Source organism: Phycodurus eques, chromosome 2 (assembly GCF_024500275.1).
Source record: "Phycodurus eques isolate BA_2022a chromosome 2, UOR_Pequ_1.1, whole genome shotgun sequence".
Lineage (NCBI taxonomy): Eukaryota > Metazoa > Chordata > Actinopteri > Syngnathiformes > Syngnathidae > Phycodurus > Phycodurus eques.
Genome location: NC_084526.1, coordinates 41,162,010 through 41,183,682, shown reverse-complemented (window position 1 = coordinate 41,183,682; position 21,673 = coordinate 41,162,010). Strand labels below are relative to the sequence as shown.

Below are 21,673 nucleotides of genomic sequence, written 5' to 3'. Positions count from 1 at the left end.
CAAGAGCTACAAGGTGTTAACAAACACAAAATAATTCCAGATGTAATAAATGACATCTGAGGTGCAAAAGTAGTACAAAATAAAATTGCAGACACCTTTTGCGTTCTATAATCTTGGGTCACCGGGAAGCAGATCAAGTCAACAAATGACAACAGAGGGTGATGGAGACCACTGTGGAGGATCACAAGCGGACAGCCTCTTTGCTCCACTATCACGTAGCGACGGAATAACGTTACACTCTCCTCAGGAACACTCTCAAGGTGGTGTGACACACGACGACACCTTTGTGAGCAGGTCAGAGTTGAAAGGGCACGGTGACGATTCACACGGAACAGAAACCGCACATCCTCTCAGTGCGTGGGCAACATTTCCCCAAAAAGGCAAAGATTATGACACACACTGAAGCTGAACCATATGTGTGCTCAGTTTGTGAGAAAGCATTCGCAAGAAAGGATTCTTTCGTAACGCACATAGGAACACACGCCGGAGAAAAGCGTGAACTTTAGTGAACACACAATCTGCCTCCCACTTGTCTTGGAAGTTAACCGTTTTCCATCTTTCGTTTGGCCATTTTCGGGAAGGCGAAGTGTAAATTTGCTCGAGGGACACTGGTAGCATAGTTGCTAACGACTGCAACAGCAACAGTCGGATCAGACGTCGGCAGTTTTGGGAGCTGGAATGTTGCATCCCACCTATCGATTGCATTGAAGAGGAGCTACTGCGCATGTCAAACTTTTAACGAGAGTCAATGGGTAACGATTTTTGCGCCCCAGAGCGAATGTTTCGCCGCAAAAAAAAAAACAACACACAAACTAGATGAATGAAACAACTTAACTCCTCGTTACCTATATACCATTTTTATGCTCATCTAAAAAATAGAAGCAAAAGTATTTAGAAATATGGTAATTTGATTAGAAACGTGTATATATATTTTTTGTCCTCAAAGAAAGTGATATGGTGACTTCAGTGGTGGGGCCTCTATTGACCAGCCACCGCTGGCGGCTTGCATATTTTTGTGCTTGTTCTGGAATGCTACAAGATGGTGCCAAAGTAAAGTCGAGTAAAAAGACTAAAGAAAGAAAGAAATGTTTGTAAAATGAATACAGAGATTGATTTTATTTCCATTGTCTTTTTTTGTTTTGTTTCGGAGATAATTGCTGAAAACACGTGCAATGACTGTGAACTATGTAGCGGCTCCTGATGTACTGAAGTGTGGTACCTCCTAGTACCTCCTCCACAACGTATTCACTTAGCATAAGTTAGTGATTCTCAAAAGTGTGGCACAAAGTAATACGTTACTTTGGGCTAAAAACTGCCATTTTGAGTAACGAGCAAAGTAACACGTTACTTTCCCTGGTGAAGTAATTAGACTACAGTTACTTCGTCAAACCAACATTTACTTTTGCATCATCGATGTCTCTCACTAGATACTAATTCGTAGCTGGTGATTCTCGCAAAGAGCAGTCCAGCAGGGCAAAACCATTAAACCACAGAAAGCCATTGGGAAGTGGTTGTTTATTACACAATGCACAGTGACTGTGCAGTACCATAAAAGTGCAAAGAAATGTACACTTTCACAGACCACAATCGGCAGTGTGTTGAGAATGGTGCGCTTGTTGGCGTGTCAAGTCTGCATTAAGTTTCTGATTTAATGTGGCTTCGACTACAATCATATTTAAGTTATTGGTTCATGTTGTAGATATCATTCTGCAACTTGTGTGGGCGTACATTACCAAGTAATGGGTACAGTTTAGCTGATGCTTCCTTCGTAAGTGATATTACTGCCACTTGGCAGCTGCTGATAGTAACTAAAAAGTTACTTTTTTCCTAACTTAGCTACTTTGAAATCAAGTCATCAGTAAAGTGACGTTTAAGCTCAAGTAATCAGTAAAGGAAATAAGTTACTTTTTCAAGGTAACTGTGTACAGTGTCACAGAGGTGCACAAACAATTAATACTCTAATCCAGTACAGTACATTGGTCAAATACAGGTCAGTTGTGTGTAACTTCTAAGTCCAACAAATTGGAATTTAATCACTGCGTAATGTTTGTTATCAACCATGTATTTGGGAATATGTTATTTATTTAACTTTATGCGCAATACAGTTACTCGCTCTTGTAGTTTGTCCAGTGGGAGTTTCCGTAGTTAGCTGTGCACACTGAGTCCCACAAACAAGGCGATGTGACTGCTCAATCCGTGTTCGTGTTTTTATCTTAAATTAGTGTCTTATTTATTTTTTATTTATTTTTTTGCTCTTCTTTAGTTGCTACACTGTTCTGTCTCATGACATAACAAATATTAACTCCTCGCTGCGCTTGTAAGCCTCTCACTGAAGGCTGCTTTATTAGCTTGCTAGCCGCGAACAAAGACGCGTTTGTTAGCAGCGCATGCTAGCAAGGCTAACATGTCGACAAGAGAATGAATGCCGAGAGCGTTGCGAGAACGTCAATGAACTGCGACTGGTGAAGAAGCAAACGTGGAGAATGATAGCCGAGTACGAGGAGGACCTTTTTGCAGCCAGAGAGGAGAAGGAGCGACGGCGCCGCTGCGTGTTGCACACAGCAGGTTTGTATCTTCTCGAGAAGCGCTTCTTTTATTATCGAATTCCGAGGTGGTGGTAAGAAGTCACGTGTGGCTCATCATCAGTAAGTCTCAAGTTTTAACCTTTCAAGTTTCAAGCAAGTCACAAATCGCTGCGAGAAAAATCCAATAAGTCGAGTTTTAAATCGTGCAATTGTGGTCAGTCACTTTAAAAAAAAAAAAAAAAAAAAAGCTAATTTCAGGTGAAATTCCAGGATGAAGATAAAATTCACTATAACCTTTACAGATGAACTGAATTTGACCTCTAAACATTTAAACGCGCAATGTTTACATATATTTTTTTTGTTTGCAATTTCTGTTCTTTAACGAGACGCTGAACGGTTCAAATTCAGGTGTTTCATCCATGGAAATTTCAAAGATCAACTGCCTGTTGTGCATTTTGCCTTGCAGCGAACTGTTCGAAAATTACTGAAACATTGAACAGTTCAACGTGTGCATTCAAAAATGGAGAACAGGTCAAGTTAAATTCACCTGTAAAGATTATGGTATAGTTCGGTAGGTATGGATACCTTTTAACATTTGAACTGGTATGGTACCAATTCCCAGTACACACCATTACCAATTTTCAGTACTTTTGTGTGTGGTTATGTGGTAAATAAATGGTAAATTTATATTTAGCATCTTATGCTGACCGGCTTTAATGTCATAATTGGCCGATCCGATCAATGGCTCCGCAAAAGACATTTACTCCGCGTCGCCGCGTACACACTATATTGGAATCCAAAAGCTAGTTTATTTTGAGCCTTGTCACGTGTCTTTTGACTTAGTGCTGTAAATATCTGACAGCCAATGAAGTTATTTTAAAAAATAGAGGGAAAAAAAACAGCGGTGTGGGACAGACAGCACGTCTGAGACAGGCAACACGTAATGCCCGGATCAAACTACAAGACAAATTGGCTCTTCCACGATTGCGCTATTCAGCCTACTGCAATAAAATCTTATATTCCGATACCGCCGCATCCCGTTTTTTTTTACGATCATTGGACTTTATCTTGTCAAGGCAAATGCGACCGGAGACACTCGTACACCAGTTAGCTTGCTTCCCCCGACACACCGACCGGCCAGCTAGCTTGTTGCTAATTCCGAAGCGCTGTACAGCTGGTTTCCCCTTCTCGAGCGACGCTACAATCGGTACACGGCATACCTCAGCCTCCGCCGTGGTTTAACGTCGCTGCCGATATCCCGTCATGTGGATTATTAAACTGCTCCTATGGGTTGCACTGTGTCTGGCCGTCGCGCATGCGACTCAGTTACTTCTTCGGTGGCTGAGATGTCAGTTACGTGTCCAGACCTTTCCCCCCCCCCCCCCCCCCCCCCACACTTTTCCCATCATTCTTTTGAGCACTTTTGAGCCAACTCTTCCACTTCCAATAAATAGACGGACAGACAGACAAATAGAGAGGGAGAAGCACTGCGATTGGCTGGCGACCGGTTCAGGGTGTACCTCGCCTCCCGCCCGAAGATAGCTGGGATAGGCTCCGGCAGCCCGCGACCTCAGTGAGGAGAAGCGGTGAAGAAAATGGATTGATGTTTAAACTGTCTGAATGAACTGACAGTAGACTACTAGTAAAATGATCTTTTGAAAAAAATCACCCCGCTCTGGCCCCATCTAATGCCTCTAATTTGTTTCAAATTGATTGTTTTACAACTGGGCACGGCAGGACAATATCAGCCAATCAGTGAATGTAGTGAGACGAGGAATAACCGAATAGTCCGTCAATCTTTTGCAGGCACACGCGGCGATTGTGATACGCTAAACATGCTGTCTACACCCAGCACCCTCTGGGAGGCTTTTTACCTTTAAGTCTGACTCGAGTCAAGTCATGTGACTCGATCCCCCCACCTCTGTTAACCACTGGGAATACAAGCACCTACATTCCGGCAGTGTTTCCCAACCTTTATAGTTTTTAATAACCTTGGAAAAATGTTGCGGCACTCCATGCAAAAAAAAAAAAAAAAAAAGTCACACAAAGTAGTGTGCTTAAATTAATGATAACCACGTCTCAATTTACTTACTCAGTGTGAAAGCAGGGCACGTTTAGTTGAACACAAATCTACAGTGTTATTCTGCTGTATGAATGACAATAGATGGGTACACAGGTTAAAGGACCTCTGTAATATGTGAACATTGGGACTTATTCCATAGTTCTGGACTTAAAAATGATGTCTGCAGTGAGCTATTCTCCTCAAAAGGCTTGTTTTCTGATGACAGAAGCCAGATTTTAGCCCGAGTTTAAAGGTCAGATGACAAAAGATGTTATGGGGTCAGTTAAAATTCATATTTGCATTGTTTATATGTTATCTAATACGTGCACGTAACTTCCAGCAAGTTTTCAACCATAGTTTAGCTAAAAATGAGGTTTTTATGACGCATATTGAGTCTTCCCCGAACATGCCTGAAGCTCAAGACACCGGGGTGTGGTTCCTCTAGCCGTGTCACGAGCTACCAGAAGTGACGTCGCAATTGCCAAAGACAGCGCGCTACACTTTATACGCAATGGCGCGCAACGTGTTGGAATATGTGGAGGAGGAGGAGGATTTCGACGTACAGGAGCACCCAATTGAACTTGGCATCGTCAAAGCGCACACGTTTGAGGCCGCCAGACAGTGGCGACGACGAGCAGCTGGCGGTGGAGGTCCCGATGGCCGTAGGACTAATAGTTGGCACCGCAGCTGGTTTCAGCCTCTCCCCTTCTCAAAACACGCCGGTTCGAAGTGATCGGCACAGAGTTTGGAATGCTTGCTAGGCACCCATAGGTGAGCACGTTTCTCCCCCCGTCGAGTGACTTTCAGTAAGGTCACTTCTTTGATTGACTACATTCCGGTTCACATCACAGTTCACGGCGTCATGATTTTTGGTCATAAATATTGAACGGATTCAATATTTAAGATTGTTGGGCCCCCGGCATATTCCGGACCCTATTATCAGGACAAATGCACTCTTAACAAATGTCAGACCTAAGGATAATCTTTTAGGATAATCCTGCAAAACATAAAATAGTCTGGCGTTAGATTTGCTTGGTTGGGAAGGGGCCAAATCGGGACAAAAACAACCCGATTGTCTTCATGTATGTACCGGCCTTAACAATCAATGGGGCAGCGACAGCATGTAAAGTATCAGTGAATATTGCTACTTTATAGTGTAGTCCATTCCTTTGCCCACCATGCAGCAAATTTGACTTCCAGCTCTGTCGGTGGCGATGAAAAAGGGGCCTTCCCAGGGACAATTTGTTCTTTACCAATTGATCCAAAACAGATTGGTATGCTTGGAAATGACTGCCAGTTTCATTTTCTTGAGCACAAAATGCATAAGAGAACTTGTAAGTGAAATAGAGGTCATCTGGACGCTATAAGTCCTTTAACTTCCACTTCTGCCAGCAGCGTTCAGGTTCTTTCACCGCATCACCTTAAGTTTTATCATCCTGCTTTCTCCACTCGAGCGTAACCTGCTTGTCGGACTGCTACTGCTGTTCAGTGGCCAACAGTAGCTACGCCTCTGCTAACATGGCGCTTTAGAAAGAGCCGTGTGTTAGGGCGCCATCTTAGAGCATTACAGAAAGCACGAATAGTGAAATTTTTCCGTAAAACGTTATTTGTTTGGGTCGACAGAAAAAAATTGTGAGTAGGTGAGTTTTTGGCAATGGCCCAACACTGGTGTCCGTCTGCTATAAATGTCCGTGTGAAATATGGGTTCTGGTGGTGCAATCATGGTTTCCCCTGTACTTGTTTAAAAACACAAACTAAAAAGGTTTTATTGCTTGTGACAGTAAAATAAATAAATAAGCTATAATGAAATATACAAGAAGAACTAACTTTGCATTGCTATTTGGTATGCGGATGTCCAGAGTACGCACACCCCCACCCCCCTTATTGCACAGTCTACAGTTGTTTTTTTACATGCCGAGGCATAGGGAGATTATTTTTCAAAATTATTTTAATGGATTTACTTGTAACAATCTAATAATTAGAGGGCACAAGGCAAGATATGGTGCATTCGTAAAATATTCTCTCTGCTTCACTTTTTAGCCACATTTTATGTTACAGCCTTGTTCTGAACAGGAATAAATGAGTTCAGTTTTGTTTTTATGCGACACCCCAGAATGACAACAAAAGCATTTTTGGGAGAGTTTTCCAACTTCCTCAATGTATTAATGAATTATTAGTAAATTGAAAGCGCCAGGAATACGTTGCGGATGACCATGCAGCTATTAATACATTCCTTGTGTTTTTATCTTCACCATGATGTGAGTCTTGGATTTCTGCCCTACAGGTCTCCGTGAAGAAGGCGTTTCTCCTAAGCAACAGCAGGAGTGGAGCTCCAGGGTGGAGCAGCGGGAGCCAGAGCCCCCCCACATTAAAGAGGAAGAAGATGAACACAGCATCGATGAGGAGGGAGAGCAGCATGACAGGCTGGACTTCCCGGTGATTCGTGTCATTGTGAAGAGCGAAGACGACGAAGACGAGCCTCACTCCTCCCAGCTTCTTCGCGGTGACGGTGAGGAGAGATCACAAGCAGACAGCCTCATAGCTCCACTGTCAGAGAGTGAGGACACACAGTCACACTCTCCGGTCACTGATGATGACGAACACTCTAAAGGTTCTAGGACATGTCATACGGACAACAAACACTTGACGTGTTCCGTTTGTGGGAGAAGCCTTTATGACAAGAAAACGTTGAAAGTCCACATGAGGACGCACACGGGCGAGAAACCTTTCGTCTGCTCAGTTTGCGGTAAAACGTTCGCTCAGAGGGGTAATTTGATCAAACACACTAGAACGCACACCGGAGAGAAACCCTTCACCTGTCCGTACTGCGGCACGAGTTTCAGCGACAGTTCGACATTAGTGAAGCACATGAGGAGACACACTGGCGAGAAACCTTTTAGCTGCTTGGTGTGCGGTGAAAGATTCACCCGGAAGTCCAATTTGACGACGCACACAAGGACACACACCGGAGAGAAACCTTTTGCATGCTCAGTGTGCAGCATTATGTTCAGCGACCGTTCGTCGCTGAATAAACACATGAGAACGCACACGGGAGAGAAACCTTTCAGCTGCTCAGTGTGCGGTCAGAGATTCACTCAGAAGGGACACATGACGACACATACGAGAAGACACACCGGAGAAAAACCTTTTGTCTGCTCGGTCTGCCACACCAGTTTCAGCGACCGCTCAACTTTTGTCCGGCACATGAGAAGACACACTGGACAGACACGTTTGCCTGACACTGAGGAAACGCGAAATTGAAATGTCACATTTGTCAACACACACCTGGTGAGGCAGTGTTGAGTTGCAGTGTGTGTAGTCAACGATTCTCTTGTAGACTACTCACAAAAAGTTCTGCATATTGGGCTTCATGGTGAAATTTCCAGGATGAACCTCAAATGCCTTATACAGTGATACCTTGATTTACAAGTGTCCCAGCTTTCGGGGTTTTTTTTACAGTTATGTCGATTTTTATTTACTTTTCTTGCTTTGTGTTGCAAGCCAAAATTTGAGTTACAAACGAATTTCAAATTGTGCATCACTCGATTAAAGTGGGGGTGGGGGGGTGGGGGGGGGGGGGGGGATGAGCAATTAAGGTAATGTACCGGCATTACCAGATAACTAGCAACCCTTTATTGCTCAGTAACTGTTTTTCTCAATCTGTCAGTTGACTGTCTGTTGTCGTACTAGAGCGGCTCCAACTACCGCAGACAAATTCCTTGTGTGTTTTTTGGACATACTTGGCAAATAAAGATGATTCTGATGTAATGCATGTGGGTAAGGGATGTTTCGCATGTGGGTAAGGAACTCCACGATCACCGATGCACTTTCAGCCGTCTATTGATGAGGGACAAACATTCAAACACAAATACACAAAGAGAATGCGAGAAAGCAGCTGCTGTAGGCCACATCTCACCCCCGGGCACTTACGCGCACTGTTACATCCACCCCAAAATACTACAATGCGCACAGTACTTTTTTTCCATGTGACTATTTTTTTTTGTTACCTTTTTTTTGCGGCTGTTTGAAAACAGCGTCCGGTAGTTGATGTTGGTGCTACTTCTCCTCTTTTGTTCCAGGACGTTCCTCCACATACTCTGTCGTTCTTGCGCACATTTTCACTTTACAGATGCCACATACAGTGGGGCAAAAAAGTATTTAGTCAGCCACCAATTGTGCAAGTTCTCCCACTTAAAAAGATGAGGGAGGCCTGTCATTTTATATATATATATATATATATATATATATATATATATATATATATATAGGTATACCTCACCTATGAGAGACAAAATGAGAAAAAAAATCCAGAAAAGCACATTGTCTAATTTTTAAAGAATTTATTAGCAAATTATGGTGGAAAATAAGTATTTGGTCACCTACAAACAAGCAAGATTTCTGGCTCTCACAGACCTGTAACCTCTTTAAGAGGCTCCTCTGTCCTTCACTCGTTACCTGTATTAATGGCACCGGTTTGATTTTGTTATCAGTATAAAAGACACTTGTCCACAACCTCAAACAGTGCCACTCCAAACTCCATTATGGCCAAGACCAAAGAGCTGTCAAAGGACACCAGAAACAACATTGTAGACCCGCACCAAGCTGGGAAGACTGAATCTGCAATAAGTAAGCAGCTTGGTGTGAAGAAATCAACTGTGGGAGCAATTGTTTGAGAATGGAAGACATGCAAGACCACTGATGATCTCCCTCGATCTGGGGCTCCACGCAAGCTCTCACCCCGTGGGGTCAAAATGATCACAACAATGCTGAGCAAAAATCCTAGAACCACACAGGGGGGACCTAGTGAATGACCTGCAGAGAGCTGGTACCAAAGTAACAAAGGCTACCATCAGTAACGGACTACGCCGCCAAGGACTCGAGTCCTGCAGTGCCGGACGTGTCGCCCTGCTTAAGCCAGTACGTGTCCGGGCCCGTCTGAAGTTTGCTCGAGAGCATTTGGATGATCCAGAAGAGGATTGGGAGAATGTCATAAGGTCAGGTGAAACCGAAATAGAACTTTTAGAAAATCTTTGGAGGGAGTGGAAAGTCTGCGTTGCCCAGCGACAGCCCCAAAACATCACCGCTCTCGAGGAGATCCGCATGGAGGAATGGGCCACAATACCAGCAACAGTGTGTGAAAACCTCGTGAAGACTTAACAGAAAACGTTTGACCTCTGTCATTGCCAACAAAGGGTATAGAACAAAGTATTGAGATGAACTTTGGTTATTGACCAAATACTTAATTTCCACCATCATTTGCTAATAAATTCTTTCAAAATTAGACAGTGATTTTCTGTTTTTCTTTTTTTTCTTCTTCTCATGTTGTCTCTCATAGGTGAGGAAATTTCAGGCCTCTCTCATCTTTTTAAATGGGAGAACCTGCACAATTGGTGGCTGACGAAATACTTTGTTGCCCCGCTGTATGCACGGCCATTGCTGTGTTTTTGTTATCAGATGTCATTTTAAAGATAATGAAATCCACCTCGTGGCACCACTGACTTGAGATATACTGAACTGTATTTGTAAGGGTTAGTTTTGGCCTGTGGACGTAGACCCAGACATGACGAAATTGTGTCTTCAATATAGATATAATGTGCTCACGAAATACTAACGTGGGTTAAATATCATTCCCGTGGACAACTTGGACGTCGGCTTAAGCAAATGGAGTGCACCTTCGCTAGACACTGCAATACCTTTACTGTTTCTATTATATCTATATTCTGGCTAAAATTTAACATTTTTGTTTGCTCCATGTCATTTCTGGGCCTTTGTACTTGTGTAATGTATTTGAATTGCAACAGAGGAGCTACGATTGCGTATATTTTTATGAAAAGATTGGCAGACTTTTACATAAGCACAACTTAGTTATGTGAGAAACAATAATGACTTTAAAGTTCTTAATAAATGTCAATGCTCTGTGATAGTTACAATGTGAAGTAAACAGAATGTTGTCAATGTTGTGCCTAAAAGGAATAATAAATGCAATTGCTTGACTGGCATAACATTTGTCATCTCTTGGTCCAAAAAACGTGAAAGCCAAAAATAACATTTACCTCTCACATGCACCAAAAGACCTCGCGCTCCAAAAACCTCTCTCACGCACACCTCAAAAACTCACATCCACAAACAAATCCTCTCGCACATACAAAAAAAAAATCACACATCTAAAAACTTACAAAAAAAGTCTGACAAAAAAATCTTCACATACCAAAAAACTCTCTCATACGAAAAAATGAATTACACAACAAAAAAAAACACACACAAACTCTCACTCACAAAAAAGTCATACGACCGCAAAAATCATTCCCACACACAGCATAAAATCTCGCATGCACAAAAAAAAACCACGCAAAAGCTCCCAAAACGTTTCTCACAAAAATCCTCTCACACCCAACAAAAAACATCTCAATCACACCTCCAAAAATCAAGAAAAACACAAAAAACTCACCACGCCAAAATATTCACACCAAAAATAACTCGCTCACGCGACAAAAAATATCACACACATAAAACTCAAATCCTCTCACACACCACAAAAAAACTGTCAAGCTAAAAAAACTTACACTGCCAAAGAACTCCCACACACAAAAAAGGTCCAAAAACCTTTCACACTCCAAAAAAAAAAACTCAAACAAAAAAAGCCCTCCTTCATGTACAAACTCCCACGAAAACTCACGCACCAAAGAACTCGCACACTACCAAAAAAAAAACACTCTCACACGCAAAAATATAACATACACATGAAAAAAACTCTCTCACGCAGGCACCAAAAAACGAAGAAAAACCCACACCTCCAAAAATCTCAGGCCCCAGAAACTCACAGCTCAAAAAACTGTCACGCACATACAAACGTTTTCCTGTTCACGCAAAACCCGTTTACTAAAACAGAAACCCTCCTACAAAGAAAACAAAAACAACAACCTCATCTTTTTTTGTCTTAAGTGAGACCTTTTTTTGCTGAACATAAACATTTTGAACATCTCAATCTGAATTACAGTGTGTGTGTGTCATGTAAGTCCACTCGTGGTGCTTCAGTTGACATTTGAACACGCAGACGAATCCGTGTTCTGAGGTTGTCCTCGGAGATTCGCTCGCCCAGCAAATTGGTATCGGTTCTGTGGGTTTTCTCGCTAAAGTGAGCAACACGCCATGTTTGGAAACTTCCTCTTTCTTTTCTTGACTCAACACGGCATGTTGTCTGGATGTTTGTAAAATCAATGTTTGTATGGTTTTTTTTGTTTTTTTTCTCGGTCGATGGATGGGAGACCGATGGGGTCAAGTCAAGCAGGCGTTCCTCAATGTTTGGGTGGACTTTGTTCTAAAGTCAAAGCTCAAGTGGCAAGTTGCCATGTTGTAATCAAGCACGTACGCATGACATTTCCTGCAGTTTATTTATAAAAAAAAAAAAAAAAAAAAAAAAAAATTGTATCACTTCCTTTCCACCCACACTCGCCACCAGTTTGTCTTCTCGTGATGTGATGTGATGTGATGTGACACTGCTGACGGGCGCCACACCAGGCAGGACGTGTCGGCGTCGAATTGGGGTCCCGTGATGCAAGCGGTCGTCCTTCTCTTCTGGCTCGTGTGCTGTTGCGCCGCTGAGGGTGAGTTTTTGTCCGAATCCTCCCGAGTGCTCGGCGCTTTCTTCACACTGAGGGGTGGGCACACTTTTGTATGCTTTTATTTTTAAAAATAGATAGATGGCCCATCTCATTCAATGAAGTAAAAAAAAAAAAAAAAAAAAAATATATATATATATATATATATATATATATATATATATATATATTTATGTCAACTATTTAATTTTAAGTTTATTTTAATCATATGGAATGGGTTGTCATTTAAAAACGTTATTCATAATTATTTTAGCCAATTATTTAATAAAATATAAAATTATAACTATAAATGTCATATTTGTGTTTAATGCACTATTTTGACAATAGATCAGAGCAAAAGTTAGTTTCGTGCTAAAATAATTCTCATTATTATTTTATTAATTGTAAATTGAATAGAATACAAAATTAAATGTATACAATTTTTTACTTCATATTTTTAGATCATTTACAATTGTTCAATGTAAGTTTTTGACATTTACATAAAATACATTAAAAAAGTATATTAATAAAATCTCATTTTTAATTATTACTATAGCAAATTATTAAATGCGTACATTTTCTTTCATATTTTCCATGATTAAAAATACACTTTAATAAAATAGGTCACATTTTTAAAGTAACAATTACAAATGAAAAGGAATTTACTTATAGTTACATAATTGTTTTGTGAAATAGATGATTCAATGTGTATATAAAAGTGTTTCTTTCATTTACAAGAAATCAATGTTAGCTTATTTTAATTAAATAATTTTCATTGAACTATCATTCACTCATACAATTTCATTATAATTAAACAATCATATATTCAAATTGAAAAACATATTAAATACAAACAACATTGTTTATTTCACATTTTTATTTGATCCTTTACAGTAAACAATTGTAAAGGTTCCTTTTAACAAATAATGATCTTTTTGTTACTAATAATGTCATTATAATGAAACAGTTATTTCATAAAATAAATAAAAACCGTGTGTATCAAGTGTGTTTTTGATTGTATTGTTTACCATGAATGAATCAACCCACTATTGAGCTAAACCCATATTCCAAATGTGAATGTCTACATTTAGACGTACAACGCTTCTGACCTCGCCCACCTTTTGTCCCCTTCTGACAGACTGTGAAGATGTCCTCTCTGTCTGCCAAGCGGAAAATTCCTGGACCAGGTAACGTTCTCAAACTACGTTCACAGTTCATTCAATGAAAATGTTCGTGTTCCCAGGTGATGGATGGATGGATGGATGGATGGATGGATGGATACATCGATAGATAAATAGCACACGTAATCCCTAAATCTAACATGCCGAAGGGGAATTCAACAAGGTTGCTATATTTTCTTTGCAAACGACTGGAAAACATACGAGCTAGCTTTTTAGCATGAGCGTAGCCACCGACAATAATTTGGTTGCGTGTGTGAGAAGATGGGATTAAAAAAACAAAAACAAATCATTCATTAAAATGGCTATTTAGTGAAATTGAAGAATGTGGAGACAAAAGTGAAGTTTATAAAAAAAAAAAAAAAAAAAAAAAAAAAAAAGTTTTACAATGGGATGAAATGGAAGTAGTGACTCACTTTTTGACGTGGGGTGTAGGTGTAGCAAATACGGAAGTGGTACGACAGACGTCTCGCATCGCACTTTTTGCATTTTTGCCTGTCATACAAGTGTAAAAAAAAAATAATAATAATAGGTTGATGACAGTATGGTTAAATGAAAAAACAGAACAACTTCCCCTCCATTTTTGTAGGCATACTGTTTTAACACAACATTTATATGCGTGAGCCTAAATGGCATTGGCATGTATGAATCCATGAATTATTAGATGAAATGTGCTGTAAAAAAACAATGCAGTGTAACATGTAATATGAACTGTTGTGTTTTTAGGTGCTATAAGGAGCGGATTCTAACCTGCACACTAAAAAGGCGAATCGGGAGCGTCTTCATTTTAGGGACTGTTGACCCTTCCAAAGAGGTGAGATAATTTCTTATGTCCTTTTATTTGATTCATCCTCACGAAGACGTCAAAGACGTTTGTCGTCGAATGATTATCAGTGGGAGGAGAGTCCGAGTCCGGAACATGGCGTTCGCATCCCATCGTCAGCCCTCCAGAGATCCAGGGCACCTGAGTCCGGGGACGAGGTGTCGATTGCGGTCACCGTGCTCAACAGTGCACATTTCAAGGTCAGTAGCAAGCGCACAGAATCGTTTAGCTATTTCGGAGGAGGGGAGGGCGAAGTGAAGATCCACTTTTTAACACGTTGGCGTCACTCGCGTAAAAGTAGCTTCCTGTCGTATTTCAGCGACGCTGTTGAGGTTTTTAAGGAATTAAAATCAATACATAAAAAAATGTGGGACAAAGCAATATCCTCAGGAGAACTAGGAATTTAGTTTTGAAATTGATCTTGGGTTACAGGGAAGACCCACCCGTCGAGGGGATTAAATATCTTTCAAAATAAGCAAAACTACATTTGCATTATTTGAATGCCCGCAGACCAACAATCAGGCTCAGATCAATATTCATTTAGAAAGGGTATATGACAATAGTTTTTGGGGCATCATTATTGATCATAAACTATGCTGGAAGCCGCTTAGTGGCCTTTCTGGGTGCCATTTTTTGCTCAGTCTCTTGGTTATTGTTGAGTCATGCGCACTGACCTTAACTGAAGCAAGTGAGGCCTGCACTTCTTTAAATCATCATAATATAATGCAATCACCATTTCAAAACAGCAGTTTATGTTTACTTTGGTTATCTTTGTCTGATATTTACATTTGTTTGATGATGTTAAACATTCAAGTGGGGAAACTCTGCAAATATATAAGAATTTGAGAAGGCGGCCAATACTTTTTTCACAGCGCGATATGTCAGGGATTCTCAAAACCGCGGTACGCGGGTTCCCTCAAGTTGTACACGAAAGAATCACTTGCCTGTGTGCAGTTCACTTGTATCTAGTCCGTGAGTCCAAAACATTTGTATCTAATATTTAAAAATGGATGTAGCTACTATTTTAATTCAACGTTTACCTTCAATACATTTGGATTTAGTCATTGTTTAAATGCAGCTTTGTATTTTCCTATGTTTAAGCACAGCGCTAATGTTCAAACCCGATATACAGTCGTAATGTTATGGTGGCTTACAATAGTATTAAATATACTCTAATGAATCTACACGACGACACAACTGTATTTGAACACTGGTCATTATGTCGGTAAGTGGAGAACTAAGTAATTTTGAAGTGTTTCTCGGTGTAAAAACTTGGAGAACCACAGTGTTGTGCCGATCATTAATTTTGGTCAATAATTGCACGGGCCTAAATAAGATGAACATTTTCACGTGACGTCGCCAAACGCTTTAATTCAAGCTACTTTGAAGTGCATTAGGTCGGAAAGAAGACTTTGGACTGCATTTATGGTATTCCACAGCTCGCAAGTCGAAAGCATGGGAGAAGAATCCTTCCGGGACCACCTGGCCCGACAGGCATCGTGTTAGGGGGAACCGTCCTGGTGGTGCAGGCAGGTCTACGCCCACTCCAGAACCTCCCAGAACCCATCACTTTAACCTTCAAATACAACAAGAAGGTAAAAAAAACAAAAACAAAATCATGGGTGCTTATTGCTATGCAACTGAATCCCCATCTGCTGTCCTCTGACGTTGTGAACAAACATTTCAGGTTGCCAGCGGGACTTGTGTTTTCTGGGAGGAGTTAAATAAGGACGATGGAACTGGTGGGTGACGTGGTCTAATTTGTTTGATTCTTCATTTCCGAGCACCACCGCCACCACTGTGATGTACTGTTTGCTCGGTTTTTAGGTCACTGGAGCGCGTACGGCTGTGACACCAGCAACACTGGAAAGGAATTTGTTTGTCGCTGCAACCACTTGAGCTTCTTTGCCGTACTTGTGGTAAAAAAACGGAACAAAAACAAGAAAAAAACACACGTATACAATTTTTCACATTTTCTTAAATGTTTTTGAAGCAAATATATGACCCAGAAACTGTGCTACAAAGTACGAGGTCCTTAGAGTCTTCTTGTTATCACTCGTACAGGTCAAGGAAATAACATTCAAACCTCCGCCTTGGCCATAGGTCCTTTTGTAAGCATCAAAGTCTTTATCTTTGTATTTTTTTGGGGGACAATTGTGCAAAAAGATGCAGAGTCCTCTAGCGCTTAGAGCAGTTCGAATGACTAATATAGCAATAGTCCGGTGCAATGACCATTGTGCAAAGGGCGCCGAGACTTCAAGGAGCGGATGCGGTTTAAAGTGACGAGTAGTGCGATCATCTGGGACAATGTCGATTGCGCAAATGTGGCAGATAGTCCTCAGTCAGTGTGCAAGTGGAGCAGATGCTATTCTGGCATGAGTGGCCAGCGTTGGTCAACAACAGATATGCAAATCGTGCAGCGTGGCGAGACTACTACAGCGAGTGCACGAGTGATATATAATCGGCCCCACAGAAATGTGACGACGAACTCAAGTAAAAAAAAAAAAAATTTTTTTTTTAAATATGTAAAACAATTGCCAGCATGTTGCAATAGAGTTGTAGGTCAGGTGTTTAAGAAGTTGATCGCAAGAGGGAAGAAGCTGTTGGAATGTCTGCTAGTTCTAGTTTGCGTTGATCGGTAGCGCCTACCTGAGGGAAGGAGCCGGAAGAGCCGGTGACCGGGATGCGGAGGGTCCGAGAGGATTTTGCACGCTCTCGTCTTAGTTCTGGCGGCGTGCAAGTCCTCAAGGGTGGGTAAGGGGGGTACCGACGATCCTTTCAGCAGTTTTGATTGTCCGTTGCAGTCGGAGTTTGTCCTTTTTTGTAGCAGCACCGAACGAGACTGTGATGGAAGAACAAGGACTGATTCGATGGCCTCTGTGTAGAACTGCCTCAGCGGCTCCGGTGGCAGGCCGTGCTTTCTCAGAAGCCGCAGGAAGTGCATCCTCTGCTGGGCCTTTTTGAGGACGGAGTCGATGTCGGTCGCCCACTTCAGGTCCTGAGAGATTGTAATTCCCAGGAACTTGAAGGTCTCGACGGTTGACACAAGGCAGCTGGACAACGTGAGGGGCAGCTGTGGCGAAGGATGCCTCCTGAAGTCCTCCACGATCATCTCTGCAGTCTTGAGCGTGTTGATGAGGTGGCCTCCCCCAGCCTCACCTGCTGTGTCCTGCTCGTCAGAAAGCTGTAAATCCACTGGCCGATGGCAGGCGAGACGTTGAGCTGGAGAAGCTTGGTTGAAAGGAGTTCGGGGATGATGGTGTTGAACGCTCAGCTGAAGTCCACGAACAGGATCCTCACGTAGGTCCGAGCACTGTTGAGGTGTTCTCGGATGAAGTCCAGTCCCATGTTGACTGCATCATCCGCAGACCTGTTCGCTCGGTAGGCAAACTGCAGAGGGTCAAGCAGGGGACCTTTGACGCTCTTGACGTGGTCCAGCACGAGACGTTCAAAGGACTTCATGACCACAGATGTCAAGGCGACAGGCCTGTAGTCATTTAGACCCGAGATTGCAGGTTTCTTGGGGACTGGAATGAAACGGGATGGTACTTCGCGTTTGAAATGGGATGGTACTTCGCACAGTTCCAGAGATCTATTGAAGATCTGAGTGAAGACTGGCGCGAGCTGGTCCGTGCAGATTTTGAGGCAGGATGGGGACACATGGTCCGGGCCTGCCGCTTTGTTAATCTTTAGTTGTTTGAAGAACAATCCTGTTCGCGGATGGTAAACGCAGAAGTCAGAGGTGTGATTGTGGTCGGGGGTGCGGCCGGGTGGGTGTGGGGTGTGAAACTGTCCTTTTCAAATCTGCAGTAAAAGGTATTCAATTCGTTGATCCCTTGGGGGGATCGTCGCTTGTAATTAGTCCGCGATTGGAATGCATGCCAGACTTTTTTGGAGTCGTTAGCGCTAAACTGTAAACATTTAAGACAACCTAACAGACACTGCATGTTTCTGTAAACATCCAAGATAATTGCAGTCTTCCACAAACCTAACGTAGGTGCTTTTGTAAAGGTCAAAGACAATGTAACGTACCCTGAACTTTTCCTCGAACAGAATCCTGACATCTCGCTGAGTGAAGAGGACGCGTTCAACCTGAGTTTGATCACATACGTCGGATCAGCGCTTTCGGTCGTCTTCTCCATCATCAGCTTGATCGTCTACTCGTGTCTCAAGTCAGTTCTTCCGCTCTTCCTTTTCTTCCTTCTTCCAACTCGTCCTTTTCTACGTTTTACATCACACTGAAGAAGAAGAACTCCGATAGCAAATTGATTCTCAAGTAATATATTACAGAGGTCATGAATGTTTTGGTTCAATGGACCTCTTACACCGTTGAGATTTTTCCAAGGACTCCTGCGTAATCCTAACCCCAATTAAACATAACCATGTGTAACCCCTATATGCCAAAAGAATTGGGAAATTGAATATTTTTGAGAAAATATATTGTTACTCATCAAATTCCCTTTTTTTTTTAAATGAAAAAAAAAAACCAAACAAAAAAGTATATTCTAAAGAAAAAAAGGTTGTAATCGTTACCAGGACAAAGATATAGTTTGTTGTGATATAAATGAATAATCTTACAAGCATATAGTTATATTTTTCGTTGCGATATTATATTACATTTAAAATTGAACAAGGGAAGGCGGTCATTTAACATACACAACTTTATTCTTATGTTATTCTGCCTTTTATGCTGGGGAAAAAAACCAATTCCTTCCCAGTAAACACACTCTGGAGAGATGTGAAAACTCATTCCAATGATGTCTCCCTCCCTCAGCAAACGGCAGCCCGAAAGAGCCATCGGCTTGCACATGCACCTGACGGGGGCGCTGCTGTGCCTGCACCTCTTCTTCCTGCTCTCCTGCTCGTGGGCCCGGAGGCTCGCCAAAGAGCCGGCCGACTGGGCGTGCGGGGCTCTGGGCTACCTTCTGCACTGGTCTTTGCTGGCCGCCGTCTGCTGGTCGGCCCTGGAGGGCTTCCACCTGTACCTCCTGCTGGTGCGCGTCTTCAACATCTACATCAGGAGGTACCTGCTCAAACTGAGCGCGGTGGGCTGGGGTGAGAGCACGCAGACACAAGCACACACTTGATTGAAGTCCCATAGCCAGTTCTTTTGTTGTTGTTGAGACAGTGTTGCCAATACAACGGCCCAAAGCTCGTTGCCCGTGTTGTCGACATTGTTCGCGCTTGTTGAACAATAACATTTGATTGTTATTGTTCACTCTTTCCCTCCAGGTGTGCCCACGTTGATTGCTCTGGCTTGTGGAGCGTCCGGCGTTTACGGCAAGTACACACTGGAACTTCGGGACTCCGACAACAATTCAACGACGCAGCTGTAAGTAAACCTCATTGCTGGTGTTCCAAACGCGGACATTTTTTTTTTATAACAGATAAATCACATTCAAAATAATCCCCGAAGCATTGGAAACTGCTATTATTCCCGCTGAAAATAATGAAATAGAAATGAAATGAAATATTTTTCTTAACAGTCTTAAGGTGTTATAACTTTTGATTGCGATTGTGTCATTGGTTATGAGTAATTTTAGCTTAAAATTAGAAACATAATTTGATGGGTGTAGGTAGCATAGACTAGTTTCGGACATCGGCGTGGGTTTTCAGGCTAGCTACGTTGACTTCTTTTAAGACATTTTGCCAAGTCAAATGTTCCAATTCTCTTGACGGCTAATTTTGCTGAGATTAAGTAATGTAGTCCTCACTTCATTCATATTTTAAATACAAAATACGTCAAAAAACCAACAGGTGCTGGATAAGCAGCAAGTTCCGTCACAGACGAGCGGTTACCTACGCCACCACAGTGGCCTTCCCGGGCCTGGCGGTCCTGTTCAACTCCTGCATGTTGGGCCTGGTGATCTTCAAGCTGTGGCGGTTGCGAGGAGGCGGCGGAGCGAAGGGCGGCCGGGAGACGGCGAGCAGCTTGTGGAAGGACTGCGTGACCGTGCTGGGCCTCAGCTGCGTGCTGGGTTTACCTTTTGGCCTGTTGAGCATCACCTACGTCTCCCTGACCGGCATCTACATCTTCACCACGCTCAACTTGCTGCAAGGTCAGTCAATGAAGTCAATTAAGCCAACTAAACACAACTAGTACTGACGTGTGTACAAGTAAATGCAATAGGACTTCAAAAGTTGCCTAATGTTTGGAAAAGCCTTCCTAATGTTACCATGAATGTAAAAGAAAATGTTGTAATTTTCCGAGTTAGTCATAACAATATGATTTTAGAGGTTAACGACGGAAGCAGTCGTATTTGAATAAGTGAATTTCAGAAACACCGCTTTATTCTTGTAATATTACCATCCCCCCCCCCCCCCCCGGCAAAGACACATTTATTCTCTTAAAACAAATAATAATAATAAAAATAGGACAACAGTATATTCCCGATGTTCATTCTTTGAAGAACATAAAACTATTCATGTAATAATTCACCTTTTATTATAAAAAAAGACATGCAGCTGCGTGACATTAATGAAGTAATTTGTTCATTCTCTCTCTTTCTTTCTCGCTAAGGCGTCTTTGTGTTCCTGTGGTCTTTGGCGTTGATGTGCAAGTCTCAGGTGGATGGCGCCTCAACCTCAAACGACACTTCCTCTCAGAGAATCATGACCACCAGCTTCAACAGCTGACACACCGCAAACATGTTCTGTTGCCTATATTAGGTCGTGTGTGCTTGCGTGACAATGTTTAACGATACAGCCACTTCACCCTTTTCACTTTTATTTGATCCATAATGTTCAGTTTTGCATTGACAAAAAACAAAAAACATCCGCATACAGATGGAAAATGCAGTCCTCCACCATGTCCTTATCTTGAGTCTGGGGATTTCACTTCATTGTACAATCGTGTATTACTGTTGCGATGATAAACTACATTTGTGGATCATTTCCAGTGTTGCTGTTTGTCTATATTGTCCAATGTGGTTGTAAACGTGATGAATTGGCGAGAGGCACATTGATCACAGTTTCTTTGAGGACACCAATGTCCAAGTGTGTCACGGACTTTTTTTTTTTTTTTTTATTATTTTTCATTCTTTTAATTATTTCTAGTTATGCTGTCAATTTGCAATGTGAAAGGTGGTGGTTGTCATGAATAATTGACCGGCGAAGCGATTGCATTAATCCTGACACTTAGATTGTTTGTGAGTGTGCATGAATGGCTGTGAATTATTGTAGTCGTACTGTTTATTTCTATTGTGAACGTTGATTTGGTTGTCAAGAATAACTGGCCAAGGGACCTTAACAGGTTATACCTATATATACAGGTACAGCTCAATAAATTAGAATAGTGTCCAAAACCTAAATAGATAATTCGATTCAAAAAGTGAAACTCATATAATAGAGATGCACTACGCATACAATCATAGTGAAATGATTCATGATGTTGTTAAATATATAATATTGAATTTTGAGGATTATGGCCTACAGCAAACAAGAAACCCAACTTCACCATATCTACACCTATACAATTACGTAACAAT

The 21,673-nt window shown here is 41.8% G+C and overlaps 2 protein-coding genes across 3 annotated transcripts; both read left to right on the top strand.

The window, feature by feature from the left end:
* The first annotated feature begins 2,159 nt into the window (after window positions 1-2,159).
* On the top strand, window positions 2,160-8,155 carry LOC133399286 (gastrula zinc finger protein XlCGF17.1-like). The gene is made up of 2 exons (XM_061670723.1): window positions 2,160-2,565; window positions 6,872-8,155. Exons 1-2 carry the CDS (start codon window positions 2,388-2,390, stop codon window positions 7,846-7,848), a joined length of 1,155 nt encoding a protein of 384 aa, XP_061526707.1. The 5' UTR covers window positions 2,160-2,387; the 3' UTR covers window positions 7,849-8,155.
* Window positions 8,156-12,041: 3,886 nt separating this feature from the next.
* LOC133399283 (adhesion G protein-coupled receptor G3-like) lies at window positions 12,042-21,118 on the top strand. 2 transcript variants are annotated; one of them, XM_061670720.1, is made up of 12 exons: window positions 12,042-12,191; window positions 13,324-13,372; window positions 14,090-14,177; window positions 14,258-14,386; window positions 15,626-15,781; window positions 15,874-15,928; window positions 16,014-16,105; window positions 18,240-18,358; window positions 18,961-19,209; window positions 19,419-19,518; window positions 19,944-20,245; window positions 20,707-21,118. In XM_061670720.1, the coding sequence occupies exons 1-12, from the start codon at window positions 12,140-12,142 to the stop codon at window positions 20,882-20,884; spliced, it is 1,569 nt and encodes a 522-aa protein (XP_061526704.1). In that variant the 5' UTR covers window positions 12,042-12,139; the 3' UTR covers window positions 20,885-21,118. The 2 variants fall into 2 exon arrangements, with proteins under 2 accessions (XP_061526704.1, XP_061526705.1); XM_061670721.1 differs by having other exon boundaries at window positions 18,961-19,241; window positions 20,707-21,117.
* Window positions 21,119-21,673: the final 555 nt, after the last annotated feature.

What these genes read in the sequence shown, in the direction of transcription:
- LOC133399286 (XM_061670723.1), top strand. Translation starts at nt 2,388, where the DNA reads ATGCTAGCAAGGCTAACATGTCGACAAGAGAATGAATGCCGAGAGCGT. An exon ending in CTGCGTGTTGCACACAGCAG is followed by an intron (nt 2,566 to 6,871) that starts GTTTGTATCTTC and finishes TCTGCCCTACAG; the next exon opens with GTCTCCGTGAAGAAGGCGTT.
- LOC133399283 (XM_061670720.1), top strand. Translation starts at nt 12,140, where the DNA reads ATGCAAGCGGTCGTCCTTCTCTTCTGGCTCGTGTGCTGTTGCGCCGCT. An exon ending in GCTTCTTTGCCGTACTTGTG is followed by an intron (nt 16,106 to 18,239) that starts GTAAAAAAACGG and finishes TTCCTCGAACAG; the next exon opens with AATCCTGACATCTCGCTGAG. An exon ending in CACGCTCAACTTGCTGCAAG is followed by an intron (nt 20,246 to 20,706) that starts GTCAGTCAATGA and finishes TTTCTCGCTAAG; the next exon opens with GCGTCTTTGTGTTCCTGTGG.